The sequence below is a fragment of the Corythoichthys intestinalis genome, chromosome 18 (genome assembly GCF_030265065.1).
Source record: "Corythoichthys intestinalis isolate RoL2023-P3 chromosome 18, ASM3026506v1, whole genome shotgun sequence".
Lineage (NCBI taxonomy): Eukaryota > Metazoa > Chordata > Actinopteri > Syngnathiformes > Syngnathidae > Corythoichthys > Corythoichthys intestinalis.
In genome coordinates this window covers 33,420,772-33,445,100 of record NC_080412.1, presented here as the reverse complement: position 1 = coordinate 33,445,100, position 24,329 = coordinate 33,420,772, and the positions used below count along the sequence as shown (strand labels likewise).

The 24,329-nt window shown below is 41.2% G+C and overlaps 1 protein-coding gene across 2 annotated transcripts in view; it reads right to left on the bottom strand.

The window, feature by feature from the left end:
* Positions 1-20,401, bottom strand: part of gucy2d (guanylate cyclase 2D, retinal) — a 29,535-nt gene extending 9,134 nt beyond the window's left edge. The window contains exons 1-15 of one of the 2 annotated variants that reach the window (XM_057821367.1): positions 19,997-20,401; positions 14,897-15,887; positions 14,517-14,818; positions 14,053-14,425; positions 13,901-13,982; positions 13,700-13,811; positions 7,664-7,783; positions 7,509-7,589; positions 7,251-7,427; positions 6,014-6,170; positions 5,780-5,929; positions 5,243-5,391; positions 5,006-5,169; positions 4,738-4,930; positions 620-794 (exon numbers count right to left, since the gene is read on the bottom strand). In XM_057821367.1, coding sequence (XP_057677350.1) covers positions 620-794; positions 4,738-4,930; positions 5,006-5,169; positions 5,243-5,391; positions 5,780-5,929; positions 6,014-6,170; positions 7,251-7,427; positions 7,509-7,589; positions 7,664-7,783; positions 13,700-13,811; positions 13,901-13,982; positions 14,053-14,425; positions 14,517-14,818; positions 14,897-15,743 — 3,082 coding nt within the window. In that variant the 5' untranslated portion in view covers positions 15,744-15,887; positions 19,997-20,401. The remainder of the gene's footprint in view (positions 1-619; positions 795-4,737; positions 4,931-5,005; positions 5,170-5,242; positions 5,392-5,779; positions 5,930-6,013; positions 6,171-7,250; positions 7,428-7,508; positions 7,590-7,663; positions 7,784-13,699; positions 13,812-13,900; positions 13,983-14,052; positions 14,426-14,516; positions 14,819-14,896; positions 15,888-19,996) is intronic. The other variant, XM_057821368.1, reaches the window with a different exon arrangement.
* Positions 20,402-24,329: the final 3,928 nt, after the last annotated feature.

Here is a 24,329-nt window from a genome sequence, read left to right as displayed (position 1 = left end):
AAGTCAATTTGTCTGTACTTTACACTTATTTCATTTTTCCAATCACTATTTCAAATTCCTAAAAGACCAAAGCGTCGATTGAAAAAGGAAACCTTTACACTGGGTGAATAGCACTGACTTGTGTTGGATGCTGTGTGTTAATTGGATGTGAGCACCCTAAGTGGATAGTGCTTCACTATTCCAGGAATAAGTTCCAGACGAGGATAACAGAGGTAAAAATACCTCCTTGCCTTTTAGCAGCTTGTGTATTTATCTGCAACAAATCAACTTTGCCTTGATTTGATTTGATTTGATTTAATATCCATATCCCACATTACAGGCAACAGGTATGTCTTTTAAGTGTAACTACACAGTAGAAACATGTGGAAAGGATTTAGGGTGCAAGAAACAGTTAGCAGGAATATATGCAGATGTGATTTTCCTTTTTTAAATGACAGTTTGAGTCTTTTTTTGGCCTGCTTTAACCAAGATGACTTCATGCTTCTTTTATTTATTTATTTCTCCAAAAGGTTCATTGCTGTAGACCAGATTGTCATTCTTTAGAATTACACTTCATTCCTATTTATTTCCATAAGAAGTATTTAACTTCGGAAAGGTTTTGTTCGGACGCGTTGCTCACCGGAGTGCAAGCCGATCCGGATCCGAACTCTTAATTCAGGCATGTGTCTCATCTTAAAGGTGCCGATGCAGTGGAGAATGTCTAGAGACATGTTGGCCATTTCGGCGGCGTGACGGTTGCCGTTCCTATTGGGAACTCCGGAGGCCACCATGTATGCATCTCCTATAGTTTCCACCTAAAGACCCCCAGAACAAGAGATGATGAACACCATGCCACGGTTGTAATACTGGTAGGTTTTTTGTATGTTTGTTTTGTTAGGCCTCAAGTTTAGTTTTATTTAGTTTAGAGCGGTGGTTCTTAACCTTGCTAAAGGTACCGAAACCCATGAGTTTCACACGTGCATTAACCGAACCCTTTGGAATTAGAAACATCTTTTTTTTTTTTCCAAATTCAAAATCGATATATCTAAGCTAGCAAGCTAAAACGTAAGTGAATTTCCATTCAGATTTCTTCTTATTTAGACAGCATGCTTCTAAACAAGCCAAAATGGATGTTTTTATCTTTATTCGTGCATCATCATCAGACCACTAAACCAAGACTGGCCCAATGTGCATATCTTAGAATTCAAATTTGGAGGAATATATCATATATTGTTCAACGTTAAACTGCTGTTTGCAGTTTTTGTCATGCTTACACCTCAAATATCAAATTTAATGAAACACCCAGCACAAAATGATCACAAAATGTGTACACCTAGTAAAAAAAAAAACTGTTAAATTACAACAAATAATTTTGCCTTTTGACTTGCTTCAAGTTGGAAAATGAAATTAAACTCGAATCATTTCTGTTTCCATTTTTGTTTTCATGTGGACATATCGCATACTAGCCTAATATACCATTTTCATTGCATGAAATGATGAAATGTTTTTTTATTTTTTTATTTTTTATTTTTTTATGTCAACGCAGTACACGTCACCCGTAGGTCTGTTGTACTTCCTTATACCAAGTGAGAGTCAACCTTCCACTAAGCAAACCAGTTTCTCCTCTGATCAGATAGAGGTCTAGCAGTTGAAATAATTAGAATGAAGCCTGTTAAATGGGGACTAACCAGTCCAAAACGCCCCTTTGCCTAGATTTAGTCAGTGTCAAAAAATAGCGCCCTGCGTGTCTTAACCTACACCGACCCCCTTAGACTGACTTATCGAAACCCTGGGGTTCGATCGAACACAGGTTAAGAACCACTGGCTTAGAACCACTGGTTTAGAGTTTTTTGACTTGACTCTAATTACCGTATTTTCGCACTATAAGGTGCAACGGCATATAAGATGCACCCTGAATATATTGTCCTATTTTAAAAGTTTTTATTTTTAGAGCGCACCACATTATAAGGCGCAGTAGCTGTAATAGTAGTAGTGGTTGGGGCTGCGTTATGAAGGAGCTTCACTAAAGGGAATTTCATGCCATGACTATTGTAATTTTCGGATTATGAGCCGCTATTTTTTTCCCCCCTCATTCTGAATCCTGCAGTTTAAAGTCCAGTGCAGCTTTTTTGTTGATTTATTTGGGTTAATAGGTAACACTTTATTTGACAGAAGCGTCATAAGACTGTCATAAGACCGTGATAATTATGACATGACACAATCATGTGCATTACTGAATGCTTATGAGTTATGACAGATGTCATTAATTGTCATCAAATTATGTCACTAACTCAATTTATGTCCAGTTTGGCTCTTTTACATCCATTTAAAAGTGAGATAATTTCGCAGATGACACTAAATGTCATCTGTTATAAGCATTCATTAATGCTCATGATAGTGTCATGTCATAATTATGATTGTCTTATGACAGTCTTATGATGCTACTGTCAAATAAAATGTTACCAAATATCATAAGAGAAACTAATGAAACAGTAACTGGAACAGTAACTTTAAGAAATAACTAGCACAGAACATGAATTTTTCTGTAGCGCTGCAATGCATGCTAGGAGGCATATTAGACGATAACAGTGTTGACAGCAGGTGGCAGCAGAGGTTGACTGTCCCCCAAGGGAGCAGTGATGGCCAAATGAAGCTTCTTGAAGCAATGACACTTTGCAGCCAATTGGTTCAGAGCTTCATGGTGTTTCATTTTGTCTTGTTACCAAATATCATTACTAGCAATTAATGAAACAACTGGAACAGTAACTGAAGAAATAATTAGCACGGAACAAGAATTTTGTCTGTAGCGCCGCAATGCATGCTAGGAGGCATGTCGGATGACAACAGTGTTGATAGCAGATGGCAGCAGAGGCTGACAGCTTCACTTGACCCCAAGAGAGCAGTGATAGCCAAATGAAGCTTTTTGAAGCAATGAAGCTTTGCAGCCAATTGGTTCAGAGCTTCATGGTGTTTCATTTTGTCCTGTTACCAAATATCATTACTAGCAATTAATGAAACAACTGGAACAGTAACTGAAGAAATAATTCATACAGAACATGAATTTTGTCTGTAGCGTTGCAATGCATGCTAAGAGGCATGTTGGATGACATCAGTGTTTAAAGCAGGTGGTAGCAGAGGCTGATTGTCTCCCACAAGGGAGCAGTGATGGCCAAATAAACCTTCTTGAAGCAATGAAGCTTTGCAACCAATTGGTTCAGAGCTTCATGGTGTTTCATTTGGTCTTATGACAGTCTTATGATGCTATTGTCACAAAAAGTGTTACCGGTTGATATATTTTGGTGTAAATATCCCATAATACAGTGAGGACAGTTGCATCTTATAGTCCAATACATCTTATCTCTGAACAAATGCTGTGTTTGTGTCTAATTTGGTGGGTGGCCGCCAGTGTTGTTAATAACGGCGTTACAATATAACGGCGTTACTAACGGCGTTATTTTTTTCAGTAGTGGGTAATCTAATTAATTACTTTTCTCATCTTGGCAACGCCGTTACCGTTACTGAGGACGGAAAGGCATGCGTTACTATGCGTTACTATATTGGTCGAAAAGTCTGAGGGAGACGGACTCACTGAGACGACAGAGCAGAGCAGGAGTAGGGAGGAGGCAAGTAAGTTGTGACGCCGAGCAAACGCGATGCTAGGTAGCTCCAATAATACATGTTGTAGCCGATAGCCTACAAACTACGCCCGCATGTTATGGTAGATATGGTAGACATGGTAGATATCGCATGTACTGTACATAGATATAACTAGATGCAAAATGACAGACATGGCACTAAATGAGTAAGTAGACAGCCGCCATCTTAAAGCAGTAGACTTTTTAGGACGGCTCTGTTGTAGAGAACCTTCCTAGCGAACCTAAGTAACTTTTTATCTAAAATACTTCTAAATCGGCAAAATCTTGACTTGAATCTATCTTTAAATGATGAAACAATTTTAAAACTTTTATATGTCGAAAGTAGAGAGAAGGGAACTAATGCAATAATGGGAGCAATTTTAACAACTTTTAACAGTTGATTCAGGGTAAAGGATAAATTAGGGTAAAGAATTGGGCTCGGGCCAATTGTACCAAAAACCTTCACAAAAAAATTCACATAGCGTGGCCAATGTTTTTTTTTTGTTTGTTTTTTTTGTTTTTGGAAAAAAAAAAAAAAGTAATTATCACCAATTACTTTGCCAAGTAACTAATTACTCTTACATTCAGGTAATTGAGTTACTAACGCAATTACTTTTTGGGAGAAGTAATTTGTAACTATAATTAATTACTTTTTTTCAGTAAGATTAACAACACTGGTGGCCACTTACAGTCAGGTGGGCCTTATAGTCTGAAATTTATGGTAATCAATATTGTGCCATGTACTGTATAAGGCGCATCGGATTATAAGGCGCACTGTCGGCTTTTGAAAAAAAACGGAAGGCTTTTAGGTGCACCTTATAGTGCGGAAAATATGGTAGTTTAAATGAGGTCTTAGAGTAAATTTGTTAGCTTTTGGAGTTTTCTTTTTTAATAATAATAGGTTTTAGTTTAGATTTTATTAATTTCATTATTGGTTCTCATTTTTCATACACTGGGATGTAACCAATAGACTTTCAGTTCAGTTTTAAATTTTAGTTTTTATTCATTTCAGTTAGCTAAAATGGTTTTTCAATTGTAGTGTTTCAATCATTGCGTCGGTTTTTGTTCACAATAATAGTAATAATCACGCGTGCATCTCCAAGAAAGGCGAAGTAGTGGTCACCTTATACACGTCATGCAGGCCAATGATGGCGTCAAAGAGCGTGTAGAGGTCATTAAGCAGGTCAACCACCTCGATGGGCTCACTGAGAGCTGAGATGGTGGTGAAGCCGACAATGTCGCTAAAGTAGAGCGTGACGTCGTTGAAGTGCTCAGGCTTGACCGGTTTGCCTGTTTTCAGCGCTTGGGCCACAGACCTGCATGAAGGAGGAAAAACTTTGTCACGATATACATTTGAGGATGTCAGTCTTTTTGTACTTTGTGCAACTCACTTGGGCAACATCTGAGCCACCAGCTGGTCCGTCTTCTGTCTCTCCACCTCCAACTCTTCTGTCCTCTCCCGGATCAGATCCTCCAAGTTTGAGGAGTACTGCTCCAACATCCGCAGCATTGAGTCGATAATATTGGTCTTCTTGCCTTTGGTGATGCTTTTAAACTTTTGAGACAAAAGCGAGACAGCGTGACACACGGCCACAAAGATTGCGCCCTCCAGACGTGTATATTTTCACCTGTTTGAAAATATCATGAAACGTTGGTCTCTTCTCGGGTTCTTCGCTCCACGCTTGCTTCATGACCTGAATGACGTCCAGGGGGGCCTCGTCCACTGACACGGAGGGCCGACACAAAGGAGGGGGCTCTTTGACCTTGCTGATAATCTCTGCCAAAACACAGACAACACTAACATAAACAATAACATCGAGAGACGCACAAGCAGATTGAATGTCTTGCTTTTATCAATGTAGTCTGACTATTATTGTGTTATTGTGATAAACACATTGTTTTGAATTTTCAGCCATAGTTGGCATCTTTCCCCTTTAACCTTTAATAACAGCATTAAAATATGCACTGTTAATTACTAAAAAAAAAAGAAAAAAAAAAAAAAAAGCGTACTCCATGTACCTAATACCAAATTCCAAGCTTTTCCAAACTGCGGCATTAAACTAACCACTTTATATGAAAAGTAAAATACTTATCGGATTGAAAGAAAAACAGCACTCTCTGTCTAGATTTTGCAGATTTTTACTTACTTGACTGAGTTAACTCACCCTTTGGTGGCATGTCCAGCATACAGAAGGGTGCAGAGCGCGAAATCACTTCTTGTGCAACTATAGAGAAGCTGTAGACATCCCCAGGAAAAGTACCCCTTCTCCTCAGGGAGACATTACGCAGCATTTCAGGAGCAGTCCAGAAAAGATCTTCAGATGGCATTTAAAAGATATAAAGGTTAAACCAAGATGAGACCAGTTGTGTACTAAATGGAGGACTTGTCATAAATTCACCTTCAGGTTTTTCTTCCTCCAGGCTGATGTTTTGGGTACTGAGTAGTTCATTGAAGCCATAATCGGTCACCTTCAGCACGAAGCGCCCATCCACCACACAGTTTCGGGATTTGAGTCGTCCGTGAATGATTCCTCGATTGTGTAGGTACTTCATCCCCTGACGTGTAAATCATACAACACTACTTAAAAAGTGCTCGCCGCATCGAGCGCAAGCGGCTTCTTTGGTTTCCACTAGAGATGTCCCGATCGATCCCGATCAGTCGGGTCCGATCACGCCATTTTCAAAGTATCGGAATCGGCAAAAAAATATCGGCCATGCCTTTTTTTAATACATATATGTTTTTTAATTAAATCGTTTTCTAATTGTATTTGACGTTACAGACATAATATGTTACACTCATCCAGAATCTTTAGTTTAGGCTTAAGGTAGGGTTATCAAATTTATCCCGATAACGGCGGTAAGAATTTTTTTAAAAAATGTATCACGTTAAAATATTTAACGCAATTAATGCATGCACTGCATGACCCACTCACGCATTGTCGCGCTCGATCTGTAATGGCGCCGTTTTACCTATATAGTGAGATAAAAGGCAGCGTAAAATGAGTAGAGTGAATTTTGGCAGCCTTTGGAGCATTTTTTTAATTGGGTAAAGCCTTAAAATCCCTCTCCCTATGATTAGAAATATCATGGGAAGCAATGTGGGAAAGCAAGGTAGCAATTGATCTTTTTCTTAATACCTTATGTTATTTCCCAACGCAGAGAAAATATATAGATTGGTAGCACTACGCACAGTCATGGTTCCACTTCCCATCATGCATTAGGGCATAGCTGCAGTATCATTTACTGAAAGCTCAACAAACACACTAGATAGCAATATTTAGTCACAATATACAAAGTCACAAGTCTTTGTATCCGTGGATCCCTCTCACAGAAAGAATGTTAATAATGTAAATGCCATCTTGAGGATTTATTGTCATAATAAACAAATATAATACTTATGTACTGTATGTTGAATGTATATATTCGTCCGAGTTTTATTCATTTTTTTCCTAATGCATTGCCAAAATGTATATGATCGGGAAAAATTATCGGGAATGATTGGAATTAAATCGGGAGCAAAAAAAAAAAGCAATCGGATCGGGAAATATCGGGATCGGCAGATACTCAAACTAAAACGATCGGGATCGGATCGGGAGCAAAAATGCATGATCGGAACAACCCTAGTTTCCACAGTACCCTGATTAGATCCATCAACAGGGAAGACTTGAACATCCAGTCCAGGCGCACGTCCTCATTGAGGAGTAAATCCTCCAAACTGCCTCTGGAGCAGTGCTCTGTCACCACTCCGAAGATGTCAGAGTCATGGAAGAGTCCCAAGAAGAGATTGAGATTCTCATGCCTCATGTCTCGGAGCTACAAGAATAAGGAAGACAATTGGAACGGAATGAATGGGAATCCCGTGTACACTTTCCTAATCATTTCCAAAACACTGACCTTGATGAAGACTGACTCAGTGCTGCTATTGACGCCTGAAACACTTCCAGGTGGGACTTTTTTCAACCAAACCCAATCACCCTAAGATTTTTTTAGAAATAACAAAGTTAAAGACAAAAATCTAGCTACGGAAAGAAATCTTGAGTCCAACTCACTTCAAATACAGCAACATTGGAACTGTCTGGGGTGGAGGCCAAGTAGCTGCGACCGGACACCGAGTGGTGAGGGGTCTTCATATCCAGCTGACTCCTCATGATGCTTTCATCATTCAGCTTCTGCGCTCGACCACATGTGAAAGTGGGTGTTTTTTGAGAAGAGGTTTCATGCATTAAATTAATAGAAATATCAGATCTCCAAGAAGCAAATGCTAGAAAAGATTGTAGACTGAAAGAAAAGTAAAAAGATGTTCAGTCCCGGAGAGCAGTTCAGCATCAGTTTACCAGTAGTTTTAGGGCTGTCACAAAGCATCAAACTGAAGTATGATTGACACTATTCCTGGCAAGTTTTTTAAATTGCTCACAGACTAGCTTAGGATGCTTAACAACCTGATGTCAGTACAGGTAAAGCTTTTTTACTCCATGGTGACAGATAGCAGAAATTGTACTATGCTTTCCAGCAGTATGACGAAAATAAAGCTTCAATTTCCATTGGTGGGTCATAAGCCAAGGGCGTAGGTTTGCAGTGGGACGGTAGGGACATAACACTAGCAGCTTTTCAGGATGCTCAAATTGTCCCCACAAACTTTTAAGCAACCTTATATGCATTATATAGTTTTATAGAGTTCAGTCATAAGCAGATTTTGCTTGGGGGGTTAGGCCGCCCTTGGTGGCAGAAGAAAAGTGTCATTGCATGTAATTGACTTTCCTTTTTAGATTTTAAAATTAAGAATTTTTCGGTTAAATATTGTCTATAAAAGTTGTAAATCAATAAAACCAACAAAAATGAATGAAATGAACAAAATAAAAATTATAACGGGTCAAAATTATTTTTCAAACAGATCATGTGACTATTGTAATGATGTGAGCAAATCGTATCTGCATGTTCGATTAGTAATGTCTGCTCGTCACAGTACAGGGATGTCAGAGATACGCAGCGAGCTTGAGACAGCTAATAAACAGCCCGCCAGTGGACAATTAATGTTGATGGTGCCTCTCCTCTGTTCTCTAACTAAAGGTCTGTCAGTCAAACCTTACAGTAAGTTGTCTTATTCAAGAAACCCACAAAGTAACACAACTAGCACCTTAGACAGTCATTTGCTTTGCTTAGCTAAAACCACCTGAGAAATGAAGAGGCAAGATGGATATACGGAATTTTTTCAAACCTAAACTTTCAAAAGCGACAAAAACTACTGAGCAAGAACCAAGGATTTAAAATGTGGACCAAAATGGTGAGCGGAGTTTCACTTTGCCCCACTAAAGATGCTAATTGTACAACGAATTTTGCAGCCTTATAATATTTTGCTCCCAAAGCTGTTGTGGGGGTGAATAAGCCCTCTTTCACATTCAATTGGATTCTCAATGTTATCCACAGGTGCTAAGTAAACAAGTAGCATCGTAAACATACTGTACATGTTCCACACGAATATGGCGTAAATTGATGCTTAACTACACGGCGAAGACATAAACAGGGATAGAGCGGCGTGTAGTTGTTGTGTGCAGCTAACATGACAGAATGTGTCTGAGAACTTTTCTACATGTCAGTCCATGATCAAACATAAGTAAATATTCCTTTATTTAAAGAAAGCTTGTAGTGTTTACTTTGTAACCACTGTATTTGTGGCCATTTATAACACAAAGTTGCAATTTCTGATGGGGTGAAAAATTTGACAGAATACCTGTTAACACCGGCGGGCATACCATAATCAATGGATGACGATCTTGGCGAAAAGTATAGACCCTACCCACGTGACGTCACAACTCCTTCCTCCTGACTTGTGCCGCCCACTTGTCCGTCAACACATCATGTTTCCCTGTTACGGCTACGTACATTCCTCCTATTTACGACGTGTTTTTCTGCTCGTTAACATTAATAATCAAAATGGTGAAGGCGTGTGTGGCGGTCGGTTGCAATAACAAAGAAGATAGACGGAGAAGACGGAGAGACTTGAAGTTCTACCGGATTCCGAGAGACCCGGAGAGAAGAGAGCGAGATGGGCTGCTGCAATTCGACGAGAAAACTGGGCTCCAAACGATTACCACAGATTATGTAGTAGTCATTTTATTTCTGGTAAGATGCATTTAATATATATTTAGAGGGTTTTGGGCTGACAACCACAATTAAGATCATTGCTAGGCTAATCGCCGACAACATACACGTATGTATGTAGTGAGAGTGCTATCGCTAAACCATATAAACAATAAAAGCCCTAACTCCATTGACAAACGACATGAAATACATTAGACTTGACAGTGGATGTTAGCAATAACAAAAGATTTTGAATTGAAAATTTCGTAACTCACCTTTCCAAGCACAAGATAGATTCCTGCCGAATTTTCGTGGACGAGGACCTGTTTCACCCAACCAGCAACAAAGTATTTATAAGCCTCCAAGCTCTTAAAGTTTTTCAAACTTTCGTGAGAATAGGCTGATTTTGTGTGGACAAGATAGTTCTACAGTTCAGGGTAGCTAGCAGATGTCAGGCAGACAGGGCGAAGACAGTGGTTCGAAAAACATCGATTTGGGCATCAAATATGGATCTGGCGACTGTATAGAATGAAGCTTTTCCACATAACGCCTTTTATGCAACACATCCAGTGAGTTTACGGCATCCGAAAGCACCGGGTCTTCCATGAAATGCATTTTAAATTCCTCGATCAATTGAAACCAATGCTAATACAGAGACAAAATGACGGACAAGGGGGCGGAACCATACAGCGAGCACGTGGTTTTGTGACGTCGGTGGGTAGGGTCTATAGCTGTCTTAAGGAGCCTGATTTAGAATCCCCCTCAAAAATGATGGGAAACAAAAAAACACTTATTTTTAACTTAATATCATATTTTTCTTGGAAGTTAATTTTATTGCTGAAACTGCGTTTCGGGTTCATCTACATTTTATGCCCCCCCCGCCCCAAAAGTCAAACTCCGCCTATGAGTTCAGTTATGTAGGTGATGTTTTAGATTGTCTACCCAGATGTTGTCAAGATAGAATTGACCCGACCATTATTAAGTGAATTATTTTCATGATGTTCAAACTTACATTTACCCTTTTACACTTGCTGAATGCGCTGGTCCATTTCCCACCCTCAAACGCACGTTTGATTGGCTGATGACATGACCCACCCCCGACACACACACACACGCACTTTCACACAGCCCCGACAGAAATACATGTCGACAACTTGCCGCCTTCTCTGCCCTCTCCAAAGAGAAGGGGTATATGAAGTTTTTCGTTTTTGACCAGCAGCAGCCACTGTAAGTAATTTAAAATAGACACCAGAGTTGAGGAGGTGGGAACCACACCACTAATTTTGCTACTGAAAGTCTGACCTGCATCAGAGTTAGCATAACATTAAACTACGTGAACTTGATAACCTGCAAAACTCGAGTAGGAAGCTGCTTAGAGAGAAGTGTCCTGCTGTTTGTGTTTTCTACTGTTAATGTTAGTTAAACTGTGAGAAATGTAGTGAAACTATAGAACTATAAAGCATGAGCAAGAAGCTGCTTAGAGAGAGAGGGGTGCTGCATAACCTCATATGTTTTTCACACAACAAACATACAGTGGGGCAAATAAGTATTTAGTCAACCACCAATTGTGCAAGTTCTCCTACTTGAAAAGATCAGAGAGGCCTGTAATTGTCAACATGGGTAAACCTCAACCATGAGAGGCAGAATGTGGGGGGAAAAAAACAGAAAATCACATTGTTTGATTTTTAAATAATTTATTTGCAATTCATGGTGGAAAACAAGTATTTGGTCAATACCAAAAGTTCATTTCAATACTTTGTTATGTACCCTTTGTTGGCAATAACGAAGGCCAAACGTTTTCTGTAACTCTTCACTCCTCCCTTGGTGTAAAGAAATCAACTGTGGGAGCAATTATTAGAAAATGGAAGACATACAAGACCACTGATAATCTCCCTCGATCTGGGGCTCCATGCAAGATCTCACCCCAAGGCGTCAAAATGATAACAAGAACGGTAAGCAAAAATCCCAGAACCACACGGGGGGACCTAGTGAATGACCTACAAAGAGCTGGGACCACAGTAACAAAGGCTACTATCAGTAACACAATGCGCCACTAGGGACTCAAATCTTAGACTGCCAGACGTGTCCCCCTGCTGAAGCCAGTGCACGTCCAGGCCTGTCTGCGGTTCACTAGAGAGCATTTGGATGATCCAGAAGAGGACTGGGAGAATGTGTTATGGTCAGATGAAACCAAAATAGAACTTTTTGGTAGAAACACAGGTTCTCGTGTTTGGAGGAGAAAAAATACTGAATTGCATCCGAAGAACACCATACCCACTGTGAAGCATGGGGGTTGAAACATCATGCTTTGGGGCTGTTTTTTTGCAAAGGGACCAGGACGACTGATCTGTGTAAAGGAAAGAATGAATGGGGCCATGTATCGAGAGATTTTGAGTGAAAATCTCCTTCCATCAGCAAGGGCATTTAAGATGAGACGTATCTGGGTCTTTCAGCATGACAATTATCCCAAACACACAGCCAGGGCAACAAAGGAGTGGCTTCGTAAGAAGCATTTCAAGGTCCTGGAGTGGTCTAGCCAGTCTCCAGATCTCAACCCCATAGAAAATCTGCGGAGGGAGTTGAAAGTCCGTGTTGCCCAACAACAGCCCCAAAACATCACTGCTCTAGAGGAGATCTGCATGGAGGAATGGGCCAAAATACCAGCAAAAGTGTGTGAAAAGCCTGTGAAGAGTTACAGAAAACGTTTGGTCTCCGTTATTGCCAACAAAGGGTACATAACAAAGTACTGAGATGAACTTTTGGTATAGACCAAATACTTATTTTCCACCATGATTTGCAAATAAATTCTTTAAAAATCAAACAATGTGATTTTGTTTTTTTCATGGTTGAGGTTTACCCATGTTGCAACTACAGGCCTCTCTAGTATTTTCAAGTGGGAGAACTTGCACAATTAGTGGTTGACTAAATACTTGTTTGCCCCACTGTATATGAAACATCATTAACTATGTACATTAAAAGGAAAAAAAAAAAAAAAAAAAAAAAAAAGGATGCTGCGAGCTACCCACACTAGCATTGCAATTCGACTGGTCGATCGTAATCGACGTAATGAGCACCCCTGATTCAGCTTATTATCAATTAATTAGGTTATATCGTCCCTACCAATGTTGCGACCAAACTTACGGCCTTGTCATAAGCAAAGGACTGATTGGCTTGGAAAAACGCAAAGGTCTTAGTTGAAAACAAATTCAGAATAACTGGACCCTCTAAAGCAGGGGTGTCCAAACTTTTTGCAAAGGGGGCCAGATTTGGTGTGGTAAAAATGTGGGGGGCTGACCTTGGCTGAAGTCCTTTACTTAGAACAAATTATTGAAGCAAATTTTAGCAAGCCATTCCGTGTGTCACTTTTGCTTTATTATTATTTTTTTAATGAATAATTTCAACAATCTCGCTACCAGCTTTTGTGGCGTTCTCTTTCGACTCTCGGGTTCTTGTGAAATACTGCAGCTGTAAAATTGAACTAGCTTCAAGTTGCTTGAATTTCTCGCTACATATCTTCTCTGTAATCTTGTCGTACATGTCAGCGTGTCTTGTTTGGTAATATCGCCTCACATTGAACTCTTTAAAAACAACGACTGTCTCTTTGCAAATGAGGCAGACACAGTTGTTGCGTATTTTAGTGAAAAAATAGTCCAATTTCCACCTATCCTTAAAGCATCAGCCGTCGCACTCAACTTTCTTCTTTTTGGTTGATTGTCACCATTTTAGAAAATTGGGAATAAAGGGTTACCCGGGGTAATGTTGCTTAGAGTGCTGCTGCCTTTTAGTGGGTAAATGAGGAGCAGCATTTAGTGTGTAAGCTACTTCATGTGCTGGTAGCAGTACTGCTGACCAATTTATTAAGTGTGCGGGCCAGACGTTATTGATTTTATGACAGAGGCTGGGGGCCGGATGAAATTTGACAAAGGGCGGCATTTGGCCCCCGGGCCGGACTTTGGACATGTCTGCTCTAAAGTATAGTAATGCACCATCCAGATTGGTTTACTGACCCTTTTGCTGATTTGTGTGTTAATGAAGACTAGGTCATCCAGTGTCAGAAGTACTTTGGTAGATGTGCTGCCACCACCGTCTCCAAATGTAAAGCCCACTCTGCCGCTCCTCCTTGATGGGGAAAAAAAATTGACCAATTGGTAACTACGTCTATAACCAAACACAAATTGGATGAGATGAAAATTTTCCATTATGCGTACTTGAAATGAATAAAGGCGTTTGCAGCAGCACCAACGAGCATAACGATGAGAAGGAAAAAGAAGATAGTAGTATAATCCATTCCTAAGGGAATACAAAAAATTGAATGTAGCGGAATTCAAATTTCTTTGGATTACTCTGCAGCATCGCTTACCTCCACTGCAGGCAAAATAAGGACTAAACCAGCAACTGGAGTCTGTGTAAGGAGTACTCCCGGCAAAATGGATGGACCGACCGAGATATTTCAAGCCTCCGATTCTGCCGTCCGTGTGCGCGGCCTCCAGACGATGAGTGGAATAAAGAGAGTTGCCCATGCCGCTGTAGTCCAGCACGACGTAGCGAGCTTGCATGCCTTCGCCGTTCCTTCCCGCCCACAAGCGCTGGTTGAAGCCCTGGAATTCAAATCCACCCTCGTTGGAGCTGAGGATCTCGCCGTTCACCCAGCGACCGCTGCTGGCACGGGCCTGTTCGGCTGCCATCGCTATGTAATACATCATGTTGTAGATTGAACCGAAGAATGGAGAAACCTAGAAAGGGAGACAGATGGTCTTTATGTGCTAATGTGAGCAGAAAATGCGCTTCCTGAAAGTCAGGCGTGATGTGAGCAGATGTTCTCACGTTCTCTGCTGCAGTGCTGCTGCGGATTTCGTAGCTATCCTGAGCTGCTTTGTAGGCCTCGAAAAAATTACGGTCTTCAGAATCCATAGTGATGGTGAGCACCCCATCGTAGGCTTTCCTCAGCTTGGTGTCATTGCCGAGGTTGTAGTAGAAAGCGTTGTTGTACGGAAGAGCGTAGAGCATCGTGTCGTAGGGGATGAACACGTAGCCGCGGTCGATCATTCGCATGGCTAATGCTGAAGTCAGGAGTTCGTACTGGGATAGGCCACCAACCAGCACAGATGGCATGCACATAATGATCACTGTGAAAAGAAGATGGGTTCATTTGCAGGTTATCAGGATCGATGTTTTTTTTTCCCGTATAAGGCAACGCAGCTCACCTCTAACTCGATCAGTCTCCCGCACTTTTGTCAAGGCCCGCCTCGGCCCGTCCTTTCCAGCTTCCATAGTCACAACAGGGTTGACGGGCAAGCCCAAATCCCTTAGCGATGAAGCCAGCTCATATCCAGTGGCCTCCCAGATGTCACTGTCCTCTGAGATGATTGCCACGTGGGCCCACCGGAAATAGCGTAGCACTGTGAAAAGAACACGTGAAGACAACGGCTGTGGCCGTAGGAATGTAGGGTATGTCCTTCCTTCTTCCATGTTAGGTTTTAGGCAACTCCAGGACAGAATTCCAACATCCCACTCTTTAGCATACAAAGCAGCTGAAGAGCAGTACCCTGGGTTAGCTGGGCCCAAGAACGCAGAGCCGTATCCTTCCAGCTCTGCAAAGCGAGCGATGGCACGAGATGACTTGCAGTCCTCGTTGATCAGCGTGTAGTCATACCAGTAGCCTTTGTTAAGGTGGGGGTCCTTGTTAATGCGTGCAGTGGCGAGGCGGGCCGCAGTATCCGCCAGGGCTTTGGAGTAAAAGGAGTCACAAGTCCAAGGTCCAACCAGGGCCACTTTGAAAGTGGTTGCCCAGGCTTGACAAGGTAGGGATGACATTAAGAGTAAGCACATGAAAAGCCAGTTTGCCCAGCTGCTCTTAAAATGCTGTATAGGGGAAAATGGCAACTGTGGCTTAAAAAATGATAATGAAGCAGATGAGGAAACAAGGAAACCATGAGCTAGGTCACTGTTTGTCCACATGTGTCTTTTCCTTCTCAGTTTAAATAAGCCATGCGGCCATCGAGGGTGGTAGGACAGCTTGTGGAGGAAGCAAGAGTCTCTGTGACTTGCCATTCCCTCGTACTACTTCTGTGATGTCCTCTCCGGGAGATGGTGAACGTGCCTTGGAAACGTGACCGTGGGTGATTGGGAGACTCTCCCCTTAGCACCCTGTTGTGCTGAAGTCCAGACGGATGTCCACGAAGTACCGAGCCATCACTGCCTCCAGGCAACAGGAAAATATGTGGGAAGTTTAAGATGGAAATGCATTATTCCAGAGATAAAACACATACTTTGTCTATAAATAAAGCAGAAATGTGAAGTAATTTCATAACGTGCCAAATAGGGTCACAATTAAAGTAATTAAACATTGTCCAACAAATAAAGCATGAAAAAATAATTTTTATATGCTGTATATTTGACAAAATAATCGCGTTTCCGAAGTTCGAGCCTGAAAGGGGACGAACCTGGAAGTGATACGACACACCGGGAACAGCGATGGCAGCTCCATACATACGGCCGCCATACAAAGCCCTTCAAACAATGATTCAAACAGCGATATAAGCGATAGATCGAGCGCAAGGGAGGAGATCCAAGTTTTTGAAGAGTTGGAGGAAGAAGAGGAGGTTGGAATTTTATGTTGGACCTAACATGTATTAGCCAGACGCTAATCAGGATGCAAACAATGTGCCTAGACTACCTGACATGGAATGGATACAAGACCCATCGAGATTACAAGATTGGTAAGATATAGGCTGTTATTATTTTCATGATATGAAGATGCAGGCATTTGCACATCATTTTATGTTTTTGTCTATCTGATGACATTGTTAAAAAAAAAAATCAGACTTCATGTTCATTTTGGCAGATCCGGCAGCTCTCGTGCATATAAAATAATAATATAAAAACGTTGGGGGGAAAGAAGGAGATGAGTCGTTGATGGCTTTCTCCACTTTATTGTGGTAACAATAAGAAAATAAAATAATAGCGGACTGCCGCCACATTCGACCACGAAGTTTTGCTTCTCGCTGATCTCCTCCTCGCCTCCTACTTCTCCAGCATCTCTTAAACGGATCGTGCATAGTGTCTTGTTATGAGCTTTTTGTTTACAAACGTATCGAACACACGACGTGCTGACAACTTTGTTTCTTTATTAACACATGGAGCTAACGGTACAAACACAGCTCGGGGCTCTCGGCAGGAAGTGGCGTCTAATGGCGTGAGGAAATTAGTTTTTTCACACAAGCGAACAGATTACAAAGCACCACTTCAGTGTTGTCCCAAGACTACATTTCCCATGATTCACTGCGTGACCTCCGCACTCGCTGATTCGCTGCCAGACATTAAAAGCAACACGCTTGTTATTGTCACTTGTCAGCGGCTCTCGTACGTAAAACACAAACTAGAAGGCTATCAAGCGTTCAACGTGAAAGAAACGCCGAACCGTACAGATGCAATGCAATGCTTGAAGCATGAAGGTGGAAATACATAATACAAATACAAATAAATGTGCACAAACTCACCGGCGGTGTGTGTCTCTTACGGCAACGTGACCGTGAATTACCGCGACGCCGACCCGCTTATATGCACATCCACACCCCTTTCCCGATTGACAGTGGATTAACCCTTTCGGGCAAGATAGTAGATGACGCACAATTTAAACACGCTTAACCTAGCGAACGCAACAACAACTATGATCGGGGATTGCCACGAGTTAACGTTCAGCTAACCTCGCTAGCTTATACTGTTCATTCCACAACAGTTGGCAGCTCTGCTTTGACAAAGTCATCAGTCATCTATCAAAAAACTCACACTTACTTTTTGGCAAATCCTTGATCATAAGCAGACCGTTTAAGGAAGCAGGCATCTTCGAAGTGTTTGCAGCAGAGAACACGACTCGATGATGGCGTGAAATTCATTCGCTTCGTGCGAACGAAAGATGTCCATTTACGTGCCGTGCAATCCTTTGGCCCCTCATACAACTTTTCGTTTGAGTGAGAACAAAACATCGCCACACACCGCCGTGGCATCTTACCGAGAAGCAATGCAACAAACAATACTGTTCTATGGCGGACTTCCCTCGCACTACCCTGTGTGACGTAATTTCCAAAGATTTCCGAAGATTGGCGAAGAAAAGTATTTTCGTTGTCAAGGGCGTTGCTATGGGTTAAACAAAGAATCTGGAAGGGTTGCGTTAAAAAAAATAACGAAAATATGCTTATAACTGTTTAGCCATTGATATTATTCAAAAACATGGTTGGCCAACCTTACTTCACATTTCCGCTTTAAATATCTCTTAATATTATCTGACCACTCTCCAAGAGAGCACTGAGCAACCAGTCATGTTCCTGATGCAGTTATTCACATGTGCTTCACAAGCCCATTAGTACTGCTGGGTTTGCGCAAGTAAATCTGGCCTTAGTGTCCATTTGGTCAGACTGGCTACAGTGGAGAAAATACGTATTTGAACACCCTACTATTTTGCAAGTTCTCCCACTTAGAAATCATAGAGCAGTCTGAAATTTTCCTCGTAGGTGCATGTCCAGTATGAGAGATAATCTCGAAAGAAAAATCCAGAAATCACAATGCATGATTTTTTAAACAATTTATTTGTGTGATACAGCTGCAAATAAGTATTTAAACACCTGTCTATCAGCTAGAATTCTAACCCTGAAAGACCTGTTAATCCGCCTATTAGCAGTCCACCTCCACTCCATGTATTATCCTGAATCAGATGCACTTGTCTGAGGTCGATAGCAATATAAAGACACCTGTCCACCCCATACAATCAGTAAGACTTAAACTTGTTATATTTTTAAGACTAAAGAGCTGTCCAAAGACACCATAACAAAATTGTTCGCTTCCACAAGTTTAGAAAGTGCTATGGAGCAATTGCCAAGCAGCCTGGAGAAAAAAGGTCCACTGTTGGAGCAATCATTAGAAAATAGAAGAAGCTAAACATGACGGTCACAATTGGAGTGGAGCCCCATGTAAGATATCACCTTATGGGGTTTCAATGATCCTAAGAAAGGTGAGTAATCAGCCCAGAACTACACCACAGGAGTTGGTCGATGACCTGAAAAGAGCTGGGACCACTGTTTCCAAGGTTACTGTTGGTAATACATTAAATGTCATGGTTTGAAATCATGCATCGCACGGAAGATTCCCTTGCTTAAACCAGCGCATGTCAAGGCCATGTCTTAAGTTTGCCTGTGACCATTTGGATGATGCAGAGGAGTCATGGGAGCAAGCTTTGCGGCCAGATGAGGTGAAAATAGAACCTTTTGGTCATAATTCCACTAAGCATGTTTAGAGGTAGAAGAATGATGAGTACTATCTCAAGAACACCATCCCTACTGTGAAGCATGGGGGTGGTAGCATCATGCTTTGGTGGTATTTATCTGCGCATAGGACAGGACGAGTGCTCTCTATTAAAGAGAGGGTGGCTGGGGCCTTGCATTGTGAGATTTTGGGAAACAACCTCCTTACTTCAGTTAGAGCACTGAACATGGGTCGTTCCTTGGTCTTCTAACATGACAATGACCTGAAACACACAGCCAGGAAAATCAAGGAGTGGCTCCGTAAGAAGCATAACAAGGTTCTAGCATGGCCTAGCTGTTCTCCAGATCTAAACCCAATGGAAAACCTTTGGAGGGAGCTCAAACTCCATGTTTTTCAGCGACAGCCCAGAAACCTGACTGATTGGTGGGCCAAGATCCCTCCTGCAGTGTTTGCAAACCTAATGAAAAACTACAGGAAACAGGTGTTTCAGGTGTTCAAATACTTATTTGCAGCTGGATCAAACAAATATATCGTCAAAAAATCATACATTGTGACTTGTGTTTATTTTTATTTATTTATTTTTTTTAGATTATCTCTCTCACAGTGGACATGCAAATACGATGAAAATTTCAGACCCTTCCACAATTTCTAAGTGGGAGAACTTGCGAAATAGCAGGTTGTTCAAATACTTATTTTCTTCACCGTAATTCCTCCAAATTCTCCACCATCCTGAAACTTGGCTTTTTCTGTTAGCATTTATTTTCCTGACATGTTTATAAAATGATTCCCTTACAGTTATATGAGTTAAATCTAAGTTTTTGCGAACCAAGGTCAATTGTAGGAAGCGTCTTAAACCTTTTTGCTTATCTTGTTGGCTCAATTTCATTTCAATTAAGAAGTGCAGAAGATAATCGATATGACGCAAAGTAATGGCAAGAACAGACGCCAACACAATTTTCCTGGCATAATTTTTAAAAATGATTTCTAAGATAAGTCTTGGCGATGCTGAAATTGTTAAATGGGAACTTCAGTAGAAAAGGTCTTACCTGGGGTAGTTCTCTACATAAAATCCACGTCAATATATCATACCATCCAAAGTCCATCTTGTTTACAGTTACTGTGACGAATAAATATTTCAAATAAATAAAACAACAAAAAATAGCTCCCTTCAAGATTAAGTCCCTGTTTAAAAATACCCTCACATATCCAGCTCTCCACTTATTGAACTTCCCATCACTCGTTGCTCTCCCAACCTGGGACTGGGACCCTCCCCAAACCTCAGATGCATGAGAGCGAGAGCAGATTTGAAAAATAAAAATTGAAAAAAACATTAAAAAGAGGGACAGACTGCTGGGACAAGAAACTTGTAATAGAAAATGGGAAGTACCGGGGAGGACATTTGAGCTGTGACTTCTCAGCCTTCTTAGCTTTTAATCCATGCTAGTGTGGGAAGAGTAAGTGGTGGGGAGGGCTTGAGGAGATGAGGTGAAAGTTGGGATGAACACGGATGGGATTCCAACACAAAGTAGGAGTCAGCATTATGATCATTATGCAGGATCACAATCCCATGTACACGTCCCTCAATTATTTTGTCATATGCATTTTAGTAAACCTAGAACTCAACATAGTATGGCATAGGTCTAGAATTGAACCCCAAGTCTCAAAAATATTTGATGCTGATGTGCCACCTGCCCCAAAATCCACCCATAAATTACACGCTAAGATAGACAAGAGTGGCAAAGCTGAAGCTGAGCAACTTCCAAATGGCAGTGCCACCACAGGCTCAAGTGCCATATAAGCTAGAGGTGATGGCTGAAAATAACCTGAGCTAAGCTACTCATGGTCTGCTGTGGCTATTTTTTTCCATTTGACAGCGAATGGGAATCAAGCAGTTCCACACAGGAAACTCCCTAGTTTGAGAAGAGTATAAACCAACCCTAAAGTCAACACCTTCAATACTGCTCCACAGTGTAGCTTGAAATCTGTGCAAGTGTGATGATGCGTTTGTCCTGACTAGCACACTGATAGCTGCCTCGCTGCAGTAATCAGATTATTCCGGGGAGGCTGCGCTAAACTCATCTTGCTGCCCGCAAGCCTCTTAGCGACATGGCTAACGGCACTGACGGAGAGCCTCGCCAAGTAAAGTCGGCCACGCTCGGCGAAGAAGCAGCTTGTCCCGAGACGAGGAGGCAGCAATGGCAGCGTTCCGCACTCCTGAACTTAACGTAACCTCAGAACAAAACTGTCACCATCTGACAAATCGGATGGTCATTTCTACAACACCAAAACGGAGGACACTTCGGCATTAAGCCAAGGAAAGAAAAATCGCAACGTCCAACTTAACCAACAACAATACAGTTTTCAACATGATAGCAACGGTATCATAATACAGTGATTCTAAGATCCGTTGTTCAGCACAACACAATTTATTTATGATAGACTGCATCATAACATAGGCCAATGTGTAACAGAATAGGAAATTTTGGGGCAAGAAACTGTTCATAGTAGAGATGTCCCGATCGATCGGCAGATCGGTCCGATCACGTCATTTTCAAAGTATCGGAATCGGCAAAAAAATATCGGACATGCCTTTTTTAAAAATGTATATATGTTTTTTAAATAAATAGTTTTCTAATCATATTTGACGTTACAGACATAATATGCTACACTCATCCAGAGTCTTTAGTTTAGGCTTAAGGTAGGGTTGTCAAATTTATCCCGTTAACGGCGGTAATTAAATTTTTTTTTTTTTTTTTTAATTTATCAGGTTAAAATATTTAACACAATTAATGCATGCGCTGCATGGCCCACTCATGCATTGCCGCGTCCAATCTGTAATGGCGCCGTTTTTTCCTATATATAGAGCTAAAAGACAGCGTAAAATGAGTAGAGTGAATTTTGGCAGCCTTTGAAGCATTTTTTTAATTGGCTAAAGCCTTACAATCCCTCTCCCTACGATTAGAATCATCGTGGGAAGCAATGTGGGGAAGATAGGTAGCAATTGATCTTTTTCTTAACACCCTATGTTATTTCCCAACGCAGAGAAGATATATCAATTGGTACCACTACGCACAGTCATGGGTGCAGTTCGCATCATGCATTTGGGCAGAACAGATGGCTACAGTATCATTTACTGAAAGCTCAACAAATACACTAGATGGCAATATTTAGTCACAATATACAAGGTCACATTTATGCTTTAAGAATTACAAGTCTTTTTATCCGTGGATCCCTCTCACAGAAAGAATGTTAATAATGTAAATGCCATCTTGAGGATTCATTGTCATAATAAACAAATACAGTACATATGTACTGTATGTTGAATGTATATATTCGTCCGAGTTTTATTCATTTTTTTTCTTAATGCATTGCCAAAATGTATATGATCGGGAAAAATTATCGGGAATGATTGGAATTGAATCGGGAGCAAAAAAAAAGCAATCGGATCGGGAGGTACCGGGATCGGCAGATACTCAAACTAAAACGATCGGATCGGGAGCAAAAAAACATGATCGGGACAACCCTAGTTCATAGCATTTAAATTTTGTCCATACATCCCTTTTGCAAAGTCCATTACCACAAAAGCAGAAAATTTACGGCATTAAACCAAGGGTGTAGGTTTGCATAGGGATGGTAGGGACATAACATTACCAACTTTTCAGGATGCTCAAATTGTCCCCACCAACTTTTAAGCCACCTTATTTGCATTATCCAATGAGTTCAGATATATGGGTAATTTTGATTGTCTTTCCATATGTTGTAAGGATAGAATAGATCACCCTACCATTATTAAGTGAATTATTTTCATTATGTTCAGACTTACATTTATCCCTTTTCACCTGCTGAACGTGCTGGTCCAACCCCCCCCCCCCCCGTCAAACACACGTTTGATTGGCTGATGACTTGACCCCCCCCGCCTCCTCCTCCCGCTACACAGACACGTAAAAAGATGTCAATGTAGGTGGGGGAAACACCACTAATTTTGCTTCTAAAAGTCCAAGCTGCATCAGAGTTAGCTTAGCATTAATCCGTGCGAACTTGATAACCTGCAAAACTACTGCGGTCAGGCCAGCCTCCACAAGTAACAACGAAGTCAAGCTAGCTGATCCCTATCTGGATCATTGTTTGCATTATGTGCATTATCATAATGCAACGCGGTGGCTTCAGAGTGCAAGTCCCTAGACTAGGGTCTACTTCCGAGGGACAATGAAAAGAACATGAACTGACATGAAAAAATGAAATAAAATCCCACATCAGGATTTCATTAGAGTACTTTGGATGCCTCAGATGTAGATCTGTCCTTGGATATTTCAGATTTTTTTTCGTTGAATTTTTTCCCAAATCACTTTTATATTACAATACTTTAGTTCTAGTCTAGGGGTGCTCCATTGTCCCCCAGAAGTGGGCTCATTCTTGGATAGCTCCCCATTTTTTTAATCAAGGGACATGCACTTTAAAATGTTTCTCTAGTACTTTTTGAAAATAAAAGTTTGAATCGGAACGTTGTAACATGTGAACCAATATACATAAAAGTTAGTATAAGTCAATACAGATTTATTTTGCTTTGATCATTTCGCCTATCAATTAATTAGGTTCATATTCGTGAGAAATGTGGCTCTGACCCTCATTCAATAATCTGTTTGGTCTTATTGATGTCTCATCCCCAGCAAAAAGTGTACATGCAGGTTATGCTGTTATATCCCTACCAATGTTGAGACCAAACCTACGTCTTTGCATTAAACTAATGTAAACAACAGGAAAAACACCATGTAACACCTGCATATGAAAAAGAGCAAATGTTTGAAACACACTATGGCACTGAGGTAACTCGAGATTTTTGATATTGCGCAGGAAAAAATATTTTATACTACTGTAGAGTACTTTCCGCACTATGGGGCGCATCGGACTATAAGGCAGACCTTCAATGAATTGCCTATTTTAAAACAGTTTTCATGTGTAGGGCACACTGCATTATAAGGCGCAGAAGTCGTAGTAGTAGTCGTAGTAGTAGTGGTTGCGGTTGCGTTATAAATCCACTAGATGGAGCTGCGCTAAAGGGAATGTCATGCCATAATGGACTCAAAGGTATCGTCCGCTGCACTAGTGGTCCTGGTTGTTTTGCTCGGTCGTCCAGCGTCTGGCATCCCGGGCGTCCAACCGGTTGTTCTGCTCGGTCGTCCACCGCCTGGCATCCATTCGGTTGTCCTCCGCCGGCGCCCGGCCGTGTGGCTTGGCCGTTCGTTGCCGTTGAATCGGGTTGCGGGTCTTACCAAATGCGCTACTGCCCTCCAGTGGCCAGTTTTATTGCTTTAAAATGGATTTTCAGCTTTGTGCTTTGGAGCTAAATTCAATCACGACCCAGAGATGTCTTTTTTGAAA